Below are 14,934 nucleotides of genomic sequence, written 5' to 3' on the forward strand. Positions count from 1 at the left end.
AATCTAACATTTGCTAAACTCAATTAATTCCAAGTGACATTTATCATTTTACATAAAGAACAATGTTTATTTTAAATCTACTGTTAGAGGGTGAAGGAGGTTTAATAAAAGTTTGTCCAATAAGCTGAAAGTACCTCAAGACTTACTCTACTTTGTGTCCTTAGGCCCTCCCTACAATATAGTAGGCACAGGAAATAATATGCCGTACTGAATCCATAATAACTACGTAACTGTATCAATACACCAATATAAAAAATTTAATACAAATGTAAAACATACACATGTAACTTTATTTCATCATTGCCATTTAAAGCCTGATTTTATAAAACATCAAAGACATTCTTAAGAGTGCTGTATCACAACAATTTGAAAAGTGGGAATATCCACAGCTTTATAGGCTCAAGTTACATAAATTAAACTCAAATAATTGGACATTTTTTCAATACAGAAACTATACAAATGAAATAAATGACAAGAGGATGCAATAGGAGAAATATGTCACTACTTATGGACTATCATTAGTTACTTTCAGGATGTAAATGAAGATTCTGAATATTCATATTTCTTTTGTTCTATTTCATATTTAAATATTTCTCTACATTCTGAGTCAAGCTACTTGACCAAAAGTCTGATTTAGGAAGGCATTTAGCAAAAGTTTTTCCACCTATGGTTACTACCTCCAAAGAAAGTAACACTGCAGTACTGATGCAATCTGCGCAGTAACTTTACTTTAATGTCAACCCTATGGAAAGTCAGATAGGTACCAAAAACGGAACAATTTTGCACAGATTCAGTTAGGTATCATGTTAAGTTTTCCTCATCTAAAAATTAACCAATGAAGTAAAACATACCAACTACAGTTGACCTGGTAGGAAAACCACATTTGAGAGTTACAAGTACGTTATTGTCCATATCTCATCCTCAGTCATTGACAGGAATTTTGTAGGCTACCATGCTATTTACTTTGTGAATTGTAGTAGTAAATGAACGAAGACGAACTTCCTCAGGATTGGTAATGAACTGTGGTCCCGACTCTTCCCATTTTTCAGGTACAACCAGATCTTTGTCTGTATAAATGAGGAGATCAAATGAACCTAAATTGGAGATAAAATCATTAAAGTACATTATTTTTTTCCAAAATAGAAGAACCCTCCTTGTCTCTCTCACATTTTGAACCACCCAGAGTATTAGAAAAGAGAGTTTAGCATGGTCTGTAATGACTAGTCAATTGCTTTTCCTCCATAGACATTTACTGTATTACAGAAAATATTGTACTCCTTTTGCTAAACTTCAAGTTTTCTTTTTTTTAAAAGAGAAAACCGTTATCTGCAGAAAGTATGGAGTCCATCACACAGGACAGCATAAAGGCAACCTGAAGGAAAGCTAACATCTGGGCTCTGTGACTGATGTAGCCTGGGGCCTAGAGCAGTGTCTCGCATACAGTAGGCATTCAGGAAATATCGGATAAGGTCGAAAAGCAAGACAGTTATGGCTAGCCTTAAAAATATACATAAAAAATTAAGATAATGAACGGGATTACATTAAGACATTCAAGAATGAATACTGTGGAATACTTTCATTCCTTTCCTTTTCAGAATTTCCAAATTTCTAGAATGCATATAACACTACTTCTGCTTTATAATGGGTTTTTCATTTTTATTATGTAATATTAATAATTAAGAAAAAATTTAATAAAGGGCTAATTCTTAAAAGAGTAGCTTAGTCTTTTCTCTGACAAATTTTAAGTCAATGTGACGTTGTAGAATACTTACAAGAAACTTCCAACAGTGGCAGAAATGTTACTGTAGCTGTGATCTATCTGATCACTGAACGGATTTCATCTTGGATAGCTTTCTGAGACTTTTCTCTGGGTGCACTATTGAAGAAACCAAATCAATTTAAGTGTTAACAAATTATTTAAAACACTGTTAAGACTGATTAAATGTTTCCAAGATCAAATAATTAATACATTAAAATGGATTTTTTTTTTTTTGTAAGTTATAAGTATATCATTAGGGCCTATATCTCACAAGAGGCATATGCATTTTTATTATTTCATTTATCATTCCAGTCATTTTCTAGAGGTGGTCTTAAAATCAGGTTATTTGGTATCAGATAATCAGAAAACTGGCCAAGTGCTTCAAGTTAGGAAAACTACAGCACCTTTCAAAAAATGAAAATAATATCTAAAATATTTTGTTGGTGCATTTTTCGTAATGCTTAATTCCCTACTGCCTCAAATAAGGTATTACATTAAATACCAAATTATTTTTATAAGCTAAACATTTCCTAAAATAAACCAAAGCCTTCAGAAGCAAACTACATTTCATTATGAAAAATGATTCTGAATTTACCAGTAAGCAAGCCTAGGACTATGCTAGACATGATCATATAAGCATTTCCCATTCAGGTGGGCTGGAAACTTTTTTATGAAGTGTCTTAGAAAATTTGGGGCATTCAATGAAATACAATAGAGCTGAATCTTAGGCTTGGGGAATCTAGGATAACCCCTGATGGTTAAAAGTACCTTTAAACAATTCACTAAACGGGCCACCAGGTACATACTACCATAAACACTGAAGGGTGAAATTCACCAATTTACTCTATAGGCAATTATGTTAAAAGTTCACTGTCTTATATAAGACAGTGAACTATCCTTTGCCACAGGAGACTAAGGATCAAATTAAACGTCCTAGCAATGGCACCCCACTCCAGTACTCTTGCCTGGGAAATCCCATGGATGGAGGAGCCTGGTAGGCTACAGTCCATGGGGTCACTAAGAGTCGGACACGACTGAGCGACTTCACTTTCACTTTTCCCTTTCATGCATTGGAGAAGGAAATGGCAACCCACTCCAGTGTTCTTGCCTGGAGAATCCCGGGGACGGGGGAGCCTGTTGGGCTGCCGTCTATGGGGTCGCACAGAGTCGGACACGACTGACGCGACGCCGCAGCAGCAGCAGCAGCAGCAGCAGCAGCAGCCATTAAAAAGAATACATTTGAATCAGTTCTAACGAGGTGGATGAAACTGGAGCCTATTATACAGAGTGAAGTAAGCCAGAAAAACACCAATACAGTATACTAACGCATATATATGGAATTAGGAAGATGGTAACGATTACCCTGTATGCGAGACAGCAAGAGAGACACAGGTGTATAGAACAGTCTTTTGGACTCTGCGGGAGAGGGAGAGGGTGGGATGATTTGGGAGAATGGCATTGAAACATGTATAATATCATATAAGAAACGAATCGCCAGTCCAGGTTCGATGCAGGATACAGGATGCTTGGGGCTGGTGCACTGGGATGACCCAGAGGGATGGTACGGGGAGGGCGGTGGGAGGGGGGTTCAGGATGGGGAACATGTGTGCACCCATGGCGGATTCATGTTGATATATGGCAAAACCAATACAATATTGTAAAGTAATTAGCCTCCAATTAAAATAAATAAATTTATATTAAAAAAAATAAACATCCTAGAAAAAAATCGTACTTTATATGAAACTTGTTCAATAGAATTAGAACTCATTTGGTAAAGAAAATAAATTTTAAAACATACGAAAATGGAAGTAGTTCCTACTTACCTGTCATCTTTTGCATCTTTTGAACTCAATATCAAACTGCCATCTTTCAAGGACCTCTCCACCTTCAACATTTGAGATGACTACCACCAGTTTCTGAACTGAACACTTGTATAACCATTCTGCAACACACAAAACAAGGCATCTCTTTTAGTTTACTGCATTACAAAGCAACTCTCCTCTCACGACCAACTTCCTATCCTCAGCAAATTTCTCCCACTGCTATTTTGGTTCTCCTCCAAATTGTGCAGAAAATTTGCCCCATCAATGGCCTAGCTCCCAATTTCAAACTCTCAGTATTTGTGCCAGGTATAGCACTGGGTGCTAAGACAGTGAACATGAGGTACTTCCATCCTAATCCAAGGGAAGGGTGAAGGAGATGTCATTACTCTAACAGCAACAATAAATGTGCAATTGTAACTGCTGTAACTGCTGTGATGGTGCAGTTTCCTAGGACATAATAGCGGTTACCTATGATGGTGCAACACATACTACAATTAAAGCACAGAATAGGAAATTCTGACTGAGGGGGTTTGAGTTTTGTTCTAAGAGACAACAATATACATATGCAAAACAGGGAAGAGGGTATAGGTTTTAAAACACGAAATGATGGGTTTATGTTGGTGGTGTGAGGTCTTAGTTGAGGCACGTGGGCTCTCCCTGCTAAAGCTATAGGTCTTGGACTCAAAACAGATCACTGGATCAGAGGACTGAAAGGAGGCCAATACAACTGCAATTTAAGAAAGGGAGGATGAACAAGGCTGGTCTGACAAGAATAATGGGCCACACCACACAAGGTCATGAGCGCCAAATTAAAGATGTTACACTCTAAGAACTAAGGAGGTCATTACTGTGTTTGAAGCAGAGTATGATGTGACTCAAGTTGTATTTGAAAACTATCCTTCTGGATGTGATGTAGAAAGTAAACTGGAAGTAAACAGGGGATCTAGGGCACTAATTCATGAATAACTCAAGCAAGAGCGAATCAAGACTTAGAGAAAGATATACTGGTAGAGATGGAGCAGTAGACAGATTCAGGACATTTCATGGTTAAAACTGTTAAGATTTATTGGATTACTTCAGGGTAAGGAAGAGGAATGAGTCAGGGATAGCTCCCAAGTTTCTGATTTATATCAGTAATCGGATGGTTGATCCAGTCACCAAGAGGAAAGAGAACTGAAATGGAGATGATCCTAAATTCAGTTTTTAATACACCGAGTGTGAAGTGGTCTAGTATATAGCTGCATAAAGACATTAAGGGAGTCACTCAATATATGAGCCAAGAGTTAGGAGAGGCTTTGGTTAGATATTGGTTCATGAGTCAGATACAAAGTTGTTACTAGAATTATGTATGTACATGTTAGGAGGTCAACTAGAGAGAGATTACTGTTAAGAGGGCCTCAGACTGAGCCCTCAATCTTAGAAACTGAGAATACTTTATTCAGGAATCGGCAGGTTGTTTTGTTTTTTTTTTTTAAGAGATAGAAAATATTTTAGAAATATTGAAGGCCTATGGGTCACCTACGTAGCATAGTCTTCTTTAAAATGTAATATTCTTAGCTTGCAAGCAGTACAAAATCAGCCACTTGCTGGATCTGGCCTGTTGGCCTCACTCACTCCTGGCATATATGAACAACTTTTACCAGCTTACCTGTGAGAAAGAGATTGAGTGGTCATTTGAAGATATGGGGAAGTTGGTGATTTTTTTCTCTCTTAAAAATGGAAATGAAACCAATGGGAATAATCCAAAAGGAAACAAAGAAATTGACAACATAAGAGAGAGGAAATAGGGTAAAGTTCCTAAGGCTAGAGAAGTGGAATTTAAAAGACTGAATACTTTGCCTGTAAAGCATTTCCTCCCTTTTAACTACAAGGGAGAAATTAAGTAGGAAAGTGTAGATACATCTGACAAGAAATGTTATTGGTCTCAAAGGACACAAACCAAAACCCAGTAACTTAGGCAAGGCTGGCTTGCTACTTCTTCAGATTAAGATGAAGACATACATCCATAGTTGCCTAGAGGTTCCATAGCAAACAATCTGAGTACAGCCGTAGGAATGACTATGGGTGGCTTAGCTCTGAAGTTAATGAAAACGCAATGATGTAATCTGAAAATGAAGCTAGTTGAAACAACAAAAGTGATTCATGAATTTTAAAGTGAAAAAAAAAAAAAAATGCGGCTGTAGTATTTTTAGAACTAGTATTTTGGAAGATCTAATGAGCAGAAAGGGAGAAACAATTTACAACACAGAGAAATTAGAAATGAGAATCCTAAGTGGAGAGAAATAGGAAAAAGAAACAAGTAGAAATTCTAGAAATAAAAGGAATAGATGGAGCATACTAATCCAACAATACTGCAACATCTTGAGCTAAAAGAAGAAAATGAGTGTGCAGACAGAAAAGGCTTACTGACTCACAGGCATGATTAAAAAAAAAAAGACAAATGGAAACAGGTGAAAAATAAGAAAATGCCAATGAGTGCTGTTATTTAGTAGTTCCTTCTTTTTCAAGTTTAGTTCCCTAAGTTGAATCTGATTTTAGTTCCTTCATCTTAATATATATAATGATGGCTTTAGACTCCAAGCAGCTACCAAAAATAAATGCAGTGGATTTTTCTCAGATAATGAATGCCATCATAATTACATAAAATTCCAATGTGTTCTATCATCCCTGAAGGAGTTGATGGAGATTGTTTTGTTAAGCCATATCAGATTCCGAACCTTCAAATATTCAGCCTACTCAAAAACGGAGGAAGGGTGGGAATTCTTTCAATTTGTATGTTATTTGCTTCCCTCCCAAACTGTATCGGAGATGGTAGTGCGGTTTACACTACCCTGTACAGAGCTGAAAAATGACGGCCAAGAAGCTAGAAAATGTGGATCGTAGGTGTGCTGGTATCCAACTCTTTACAACCCAATGGACTGTAACCCACCCGGCTCCTCTGTCCATGGGATTATCCCGACAAGAATACTGGAGTCAGTTGGCATTTCCTCTTCAAGGGGATCTTCCAGACTCAGGATGGAACCTGGGTTTTCTGTGTCTCCTCCATTGGCAGGTGGATTCTTTACCACTGAGTCACCTGGGAAGCCCCGAGGATCTTATTAACATTAAGGCCTGCAAAACTCAAAACTGTGTCCAACCATAAAATATCTTTTAGTTGATCCACCACATTATTTAGGTATTTTATGAGCTCAGGATCAGTAGTTACAAGCAAGGTGAGTCCATATTTCTGCACCCGAGTAAAGGTTTCCGATGGATATATGCCACGCTGATACAAAATACTGTTGATGCCAAATGCTGAAAACATAAGAAATATTAAAGTCATCGTCACATTGTAAGTTCAGGGGAAATAAAGCATATGTAGATGGGGCTATGGTTTCATTAATACTGTAAAGTTATAAATGTCTAAACACGTGTTTGTGTTTTGCTGAAAGCCGAGTGGGTACAAAGTGGCATTAAAAAAAATCCTTAAAATCTTGCGTCTAAGTGATAGCTGCATTTATGTGGCAACAGAAGAAAAATGCCAAACTGCACTAATCTACCAGTGCCAAATTTCATGTCATTGTAAAACAAGTCCAGATGCCTCTTTTATGATTCGAGGGTGTCAAAACAGGCAACTGACAGACGGGTACCAAGCCCGGGCAGGCCTCTCCCCGTCTCTCTTTCCTCCTCTTATCCTCACCAGTCTTGCCAGGTTCTGTCAGCAGGTACACCTGGCCGAGCTCAGAACAGCTCTTCCCGAGGTCTAGCCCGTCACGGTCCACCCCCGAGGCCCCTCGCCGTTGGGGGCGGGGGGTGTGGGAGGAGCTCTGCATTGGAAAGAAACGCTCCCGCAAAGGGGCTCCCCGCAAGGCGAGCCCCTGCAGCGCCCGGGCCGCCTCCTCCGCCGGCAGCAACACGAGCGGAGGCGGCGCCCGCCGCCCCACTTCCTGAGCCCTCCTGCGGGCACCGGAGGCCGCGGTACAAGGGCCGGGATTCGGGGCCGCTCCGGCCGAGCCGCGGGCCTGCGGGTGGCCTGCGCTCGGCTCTCCCCACCCTCCGCCCCGCGCGAGGAGGACTTACAGCAGAACTCGGCCACGATCTCGGCGCTCCCGCGCAAGGTGATGCCTTGCTCCCGGGAGAGTTGCAGCGCCATGGCCAGGCCCACGGATGACGGTACGCGTTTCCACCCAGCAGACAGCGACGCCAGGGGCTTCGGGAGCAGTTCCCCGCCACTCGTTTCAAAAGGAACGACGCGGGACGCCCTCGCGCCCTTTGCGCAGGCGCGGAGCGCGTCTAGCCCCCCGCCCCCTCCCGTCGTGCCCTTTGCGCAGGCGCGAAGAGCCTCTAGACCCCGCCTGTCGCGCCCTTTGCGCAGGCGCGAAATGCCTCTAGACCCCCGCCCTGCGCGGCGGTGTCCGGCCGGTTCTCTAGGCCCCTGCCGGAAGCGGCGGTTCGCGCAGGCGCAGTGGGGAGGCGTGGCGGCGCCGTTCCCGGGCGGTGACACCTGGCCGGGTTCCTGCTGTAGTTGTGGGCTGGCTGGCGGGCTGGCGGCTAGAGGGGAAGACGGTAGGTCCAGGTTTTAGTGGCCGCTCTCTGGGTCTGCGGACAGAGCGACCTAGGAGCACAATTCCCGAGTTTGGGAGATTCTTTGAAAGTTTTATGAACTGTCCGCCACCCTGAGTGGCCCCAGTGATCCTTAGTCAGCGGTTGGAATTTGCTAGGTGCTCTGGGAGTTTGCTTCCCCAGTGGCTCAGACGGTGAGGACTCTGCAATGCCGGAGACCTGCAATGCACGATCCCTAGGTTGGGAGGATTCCCTGGAGAAGGGAATGGCAAAGCACTTCAGGATTCTTCCCCGGGGAATTTCATGGGCAGAGGAGCCTGGCAGGCTGCAGCCGATGGGGTCACAGAGTCGGACGCGACTGAGCGCCTAACACTTTCAGTTTCAAAGCAGCTGCGTGCCGCAGACAAGGTTTTAGAGATATTACTGTGCCGGCGTGGTGTTTTCCTGAGAAATTGGGCTAGGGATGAAAGGGACGAACGGAATCCCTTTTTCTTTCCCTCGTCCTGGCTCAGCTCGAGTCTACCCCCGACCCCGCTGCTAGGCGGAGCCTGGGGGCAGCAAAAATCTGCGTCTGATAGTCCAGCCTCTACTCTGTGTACCCCACCACCCCTAGACAGATGGTCAGGGAATAAAGTTCTCTTACCAAAAAGGCTCGTCAACACTGAAGAGCTTCTCAGGGAATTTTGACTCAAATCCAGTGGCTTTGAATGTTTCTATGAGAAGTATTAAGCAGATGTTGTTTAGTCGCTAAGTGGTGTCTGCCTCTTTTGCGACCTCATGGACTTGTAGCCTGCCAGGCTCTTGTGTCCATGGGCCTCTCCCCGCAATAATGCTGGAGTAGGTTTCCATTTCCTCCTCCAGGGGGTCTTCCCCCACCCAGGAATCCAACCGGCTTCTCCTGCATTGGCAGGCGGATTCTTGACCACTGAGCCACCAGGGAAACCCAATTAAGCAGATAGTGCACTACTACTGTCATGTCAGTTGTGAAGCAATTGTATTCCTACAGCAGGTGGAGAAATTATTTGTGAAATGAAGTCTGAGAAACCTGCCCAGATGTAGTTATTTAATTATATGAGAAAGTGCCTGAGTGTATTAGTTTTCTATTGATGTGTAACAAATTAGTGTGTGACACATTAGTGATTTAAAAACAAAAACAGCAACACCCATTTATTATCTCAGTCCTTAGATCGAGAGTCTGGGCATGGCATGGCTGGGTGCTCTATGTAGCCTGGTAAGTTTGAAGTAAAGGCACCTGGCTGCATGAGAGATCTCACCTGAACTTCTTTGTTCTTAAATTGAGGTCCTCATTGGGTTGCTAGCTGTTGGCCAGAGGCCAGTCTTGAGCCCTTGTCACACTTCCACTCTCTCTCTTTCCAAGGAGGTCCTTTTTAACAGCTCATATAATTAAGTCAGACGCAGGCGGGTGATTTCCTCTTTGTTAAACCTAATCTTCAAACTACCACAAAATTGCACTCATCTCACACGCTAATAAAGTAATGCTCAAAATTCTCCAAGCCAGGCTTCAGCAATACATGAACCGTGAACTTCCAGATGTTCAAGTTGGGTTTAGAAAAGGCAGAGGAACCAGAGATCAAATTGCCAACATCCGCTGGATCATGGAAAAAGCAAGAGAGTTCCAGAAAAACATCTATTTCTGCTTTATTGACTATGCCAAAGCCTTTGACTGTGTGGCTCACAATAAACTGTGGAAAATTCTTCAAGAGATGGGAATCCCAGACCACCTGACCTGCCTCTTGCGAAACCTGTATACAGGTCAGGAAGCAACAGTTAGAACTGGACGTGGAACAACAGACTGGTTCCAAATAGGAAAAGGAGTACATCAAGGCTGTATATTGTCACCCTGCTTATTTAACTTACATGCAGAGTACATCATGAGAAACGCTGGGCTGGAAGAAGCACAAGCTGGAATCAAGATTGCCGGGAGAAATATCAATAACCTCAGATATGCAGATGACACCACCCTTAAGGCAGAAAGTGAAGAGGATCTAAAAAGCCTCTTGATGAAAGTGAAAGAGGAGAGTGAAAAAGTTGGCTTAAAACTCAACATTCAGAAAACGAAGATCATGGCATCTGGTCCCATCACTTCATGGGAAATAGACGGGGAAACAGTGAAAACAGTGTCAGACTTTATTTTGGGGGGGCTCCAAAATCACCGAAGATGGTGAGTGCAGCCATGAAATTACAAGACGTTTACTCCTTGGAAGGAAAGTTATGACCAACCTAGATAGCATGTTGAAAAGCAGAGACATTACTTTGCTAACAAAGGTTCATCTAGTCAAGGCTATGGTTTTTCCAGTAGTCATGTATGGATGTGAGAGTTGGACTGTGAAGAAAGCTGAGCGCTGAAGAATTGATGCTTTTGAACTAGGGTGTTGGAGAAGACTCTTGAGAGTCCCTTGGACTGCAAGGAGATCAGCCCTGGGATTTCTTTGGAAGGAATGATGCTAAAGCTGAAACTCCAGTACTTTGGCCACCTCATGCGAAGAGTTGACTCATTGGAAAAGACTCTGATGCTGGGAGGGATTAGCGGGAGGAGGAGAAGGGGACGACAGAGGATGAGATGGCTGGATGGCATCACCGACTCGATGGACATGAGTTTGAGTGAACTCCGGGAGTTGGTGATGGACAGGGAGGCCTGGCATGCTGCGATTCATGGGGTTGCAAAGAGTTGGACACGACTGAGGGACTGAACTGAACTGAATCTTCAAAATGATTTTGCCTCATAAATACATGTCTGGCCACACTCAAGGGGAGGGATTATATAGGATATGTTCCCTAGAGACCACAAATTTGGGGGGCCATCTTAGAACTCTGCCTATACGCAGTGTTATATATCAGAATTGAATCAGTTTGAAGAGTGAAACAGGTATATAGGTAATAAGCTGACTTGATCCAGTAATACTTTCCTTACATCTTTTAGTCTCTGTGGTACAAGTGTGTTTGTGTGTCTTTAAATCACCTCCTTTTCATTTCTGCCACCAGGATTTTGGGTTAGAGCCATGCTGGTAGAGCGTGATGCCCACCTTTCTCCGTGTAGAAATTGTCTCTCTTTCTAAGGAGCTTACAGCTTAGCACTTCAGGAAAGACATCCTTCAGTTTCACAATACTATAGTTTGTAAATTTTTTGAAGATACAAGTAATCATTAGTATCAATATAATTTGGGAATTCTAGAAGGCTGGTGAAATATATGAGGTTTCCATCTATAGAGGAAGTATTTGTTAGTACTTTCTTTGTGTTCTTAAGAACTTAAGTTCATGTGACTTAAGAACTTGAAATATGCTGGTTTGAATTGAGATATGCTACAAGAATAAGGTACCAGATTTTGAAGTCTTAGTATGAGAAACAAAAAAATATATATATATATATACATGTAACAAATGTATATGTGTGTGTGTGTGTGTGTATATATATATATATATTTAGTTAGGTGTTCAGTCGTGTCCAACTCTTTGGGGCCCATGGACTGTAGCCCACCAGACTCCTCAGTCCATGGGATTTTCCGGGCAAGAATACTAGAGTGAGTTACCATTTCTTTCTCCAGGCAATCTTCCCGACCCAGGGATCCTATCTGGGTCTCCCACATTGCAGGCTGGCTATTTACCTTCTGAGCCACCAGGGAAGCCCTGTAAAGTATATTGATATGTCTTTAATTGATTACTTATTGCAATGATACTATATGTGCATTGGGTTAAATAAAACATTAAAATAATTTCACTTTTTTTTTTCTTTTTAGGCTTTTAACCTATCAGAACATTTTACAATAACGTATGTAACTTGTATTCTATGTATACTGGATAGTGCTGGTCTTTTTTATGGAATCTAAGAGATAACTTGTTTTAACCAGAATCCCAAATGATTCTGATGCAAGTTCTTAAATCACTCTTTGAAAAGCAGTAAACTGTGATGGTGATTTTAGTAATGCCAGCCTAGGAGCTTGAATTCTTGGACAAAGTGGATGCCAGAGCTTAAATAAGAAGATGTACATCAGAGCAAGATGTTTTGAAAAAAGAATTGAGTTTTGATGACTGATGTGGAGGAAGAATGAAATGGTAGTACAGAATCCAAGGTGGCAAGCATGTAGTATATTCTGGTATTGGTCAAAGCTGCTTAACTCTGGGCCTGTTCTGTTTCTTGTTTATCACGATACCACGTGATTCTAGAAGCTTTGGTGGAACTCCTTTCACATTAACTTTTGGGTGCTTGGTTTGATGTTGACTCCATCTTATCTAAAGCATACACTCTTATCCTTACAAAAAGTTTTTTAAAAACTTGTTTTCAGTTACTTGAGTTGACTTTTATTCACAATTTGGTGACATCTTTCTAATGTGTTTTGAAGGTTTTTTGGACAGGGAGAAGTATAAATTAAGATTTATTTCTGAAGAAAATTCAAGCAGACTGCATAACCTAGCAATTAGAATTAATAAAAGATAAATATGAAAATATATGTCATAAACAGGCCTGTATTCCATATTAGGATGCTAAAATCAGAAATACTTATGCAAATTTCTAAAGCTAGAGTCAAATGGAATTTTAGAGAGAAAGTGACAATAACTTAGCGGGACAAGCTTAGAGATGAAGAAAATGAGGTCCAGAGTAATTATATAGTCTGTTCAGTATCTGGTTTTTGTGGTTCAGCCTCTCAGTTGTGTCTGACTCTTTGCAACGCCATGGACTGCATCATGCTAGGCTTCCTGTCTATTAACCCAGTATCTGTTTAGTAGAAACTTTAGTAATAGAATCTAGGGTTCCTGATTTAGTTTCTTTTAAAAGTATTTGAAGATACTCTGGAAGATGCTTGTTTTTAAAATATTAACTGCTTTTAGACTAAGCATGTTCAGTAACCTTAGGTTGTTGAGTTGTTGCTAAGTTGTGTCCAACTCTTGCAGCCCCACGGGCTGTAGCCCTCCAGGCTCCTCTGTCCATGGGATTTCCCAAGCAAGAATACTAGAGTGGGTTGCCATTTCCTTCACCAGCGGATCTTCCCCACCCAGGGATCGAACCCACGTCTCCGGCATTGGCAGGTGGGTTCTTTAGCACTGAGCCACTGAGGAAATCCTGTGAACTTTCAGTAGCCTCACAGCTGTCAGTGTGTTAGTGAAGTCGCTCAGTCCTGTCCGACTCTTTGCGACCCCATCGACTACACAGTCCATGGAATTCCCCAGGCCAGAATACTGGGGTGGGTAGCCTTTCCCTTCTCCAGGGAATCTAGAACACGAGCTTCTTGTTAAACACACACACACACACACACACACACACAACTTAGCTGTAAAGTTAGTGTCGGCAATAAGAGTTTACCACAACCGTGTGAATCACACGGTGTTTAGCAGGTTGGCATTTTTATGTCCAACCTCTCATTCTTAAAATTTTAAGTCTCCAGTTAACGCTATCAAATATAAGCCCAAACTGGAATATTGTTTCTAGAAAAAATTATGGCTACACACAAGACTCAGATTATATTCTTCACACTGACAACTTTCAGCACTTTATAATTCCTAAAGCTGAGGGCCTGCACTATTCTTGAATATCTTCACTTTCGTTTTCCAACTTCTACTCAACATAAACTCTTCTCTCAAGATTAGATATACACACACACACATCACAGAATGTGTTCAACCTACTCTCAACATCAATTGTAATATAAAAACTCCAGATGATCTAAATTTTACACTAAGTAGTGTAATTTTGAGAATTGAGATTTTAATCCTATGCTACTTCGGAGGAAAAAAAAAATGGGAAAAGAAATGTAACTTAATTCATTTATTAGGAAAAAAATATTACTCTTCAAGTTTTGGCAGGTTCCCAAAGTGAAGTGTTCTTATGTATGAGTTAAAAGCTACCGCCAAACACGCCCAAGTTTGTGTTTTTAAAGGGAGAGGAGAGAAAACAAAGAAAAGGACATCAACGCTGATTTTTAAATAAATACTTTCGTTCGTTCTTAATAATATGCCTAAGGCACATCTCTAAAGAACATCCCCCCACACACTTAAAAGATCAGCCCAGTTCTCCTGTCCAGTCTCTTCTGCGCTGTAATTCATTAAGGGTGGAAGTGTGCAAACGGTGAAAGGAATCCGGGGACAGACAGCCTCGGAGGAGGCGACCTCTAGAAACTGTCGGCCTCCAGCAATGGATCATTCCAGGCCTAGAAGGTCTTGGTGCTCACCCCAAACGCGCAGAAAAGTGCCCTTCGGAAAGAAACCACTTTTATTCAGGGTTTATCCTCTGGTCACTCCAGATTAAATACTGTGATAGAAGACGAAAGCGACGGAGAAGAGGATTTTAAAAGGAAGGCGGAGTAATTAAACAGAAGAGATAAGGTTTGTCCCGAAACCTTCGCCTCTGTTAAAAACCCCCAAAGTCATCAAACCGATAGCAACCCTGAACGTTCGCTGGGAGAAACGGGAGTTAAAAAGACTCAGTTAACTAAGATTTCAAAAATATTACATCTGCAGGAATGTAAAGGAAGACAAAAATGTCAAAGAACGCATTTTCAATAAAGCATCTCCCAGCCAGTGTGACCCGGGTGCCACCACCCAGCACAGCACCCGGCCCCACCGCGCCCCCCGGGAAAACTGGGAAAGACTGGGGCAGTGCTGAAGGAAGTACCTTGTTTTGTCTCCAAAAGGCAACATAGCAAACGAGGGGAGTTGGAGGTGCACACCAGGCGGCCTCGGCGGACCCTGGACTGCAGGAGGCGTCGGGGGCGACGACTCGCCCAGGTGAGGCGGGTCGCTCGAAGCCGGCTTCCCTACGGTCCCCGCCGTCGCGCCGCCGCCGTCGCGCCGCCGCCG

At 42.1% G+C, this 14,934-nt stretch overlaps 1 protein-coding gene and 1 long non-coding RNA gene across 2 annotated transcripts; one reads left to right on the forward strand and one right to left on the reverse strand.

Moving 5' to 3' along the window:
- Nucleotides 1–39: 39 nt before the first annotated feature.
- LOC129640886 (uncharacterized) lies at nt 40–8,140 on the reverse strand (the record flags this gene model as incomplete). The annotated part of the gene is made up of 5 exons (XM_055565858.1): nt 40–1,094; nt 1,773–1,876; nt 3,583–3,701; nt 6,512–6,658; nt 7,642–8,140. Coding segments are annotated over 3 exons (762 nt in total), but the record flags the coding sequence as incomplete, so codon positions are not given.
- A 6,187-nt stretch (nt 8,141–14,327) lies between these two features.
- Nucleotides 14,328–14,886, forward strand: LOC129640887 (uncharacterized). Its single transcript, XR_008709021.1, has 2 exons — nt 14,328–14,460; nt 14,596–14,886. It is a non-coding gene; the product is annotated as an uncharacterized LOC129640887 (long non-coding RNA).
- Nucleotides 14,887–14,934: the final 48 nt, after the last annotated feature.

The sequence above is a fragment of the Bubalus kerabau genome, unplaced genomic scaffold, assembly GCF_029407905.1.
Source record: "Bubalus kerabau isolate K-KA32 ecotype Philippines breed swamp buffalo unplaced genomic scaffold, PCC_UOA_SB_1v2 scaffold_50, whole genome shotgun sequence".
NCBI classification, from domain to species: domain Eukaryota; kingdom Metazoa; phylum Chordata; class Mammalia; order Artiodactyla; family Bovidae; genus Bubalus; species Bubalus kerabau.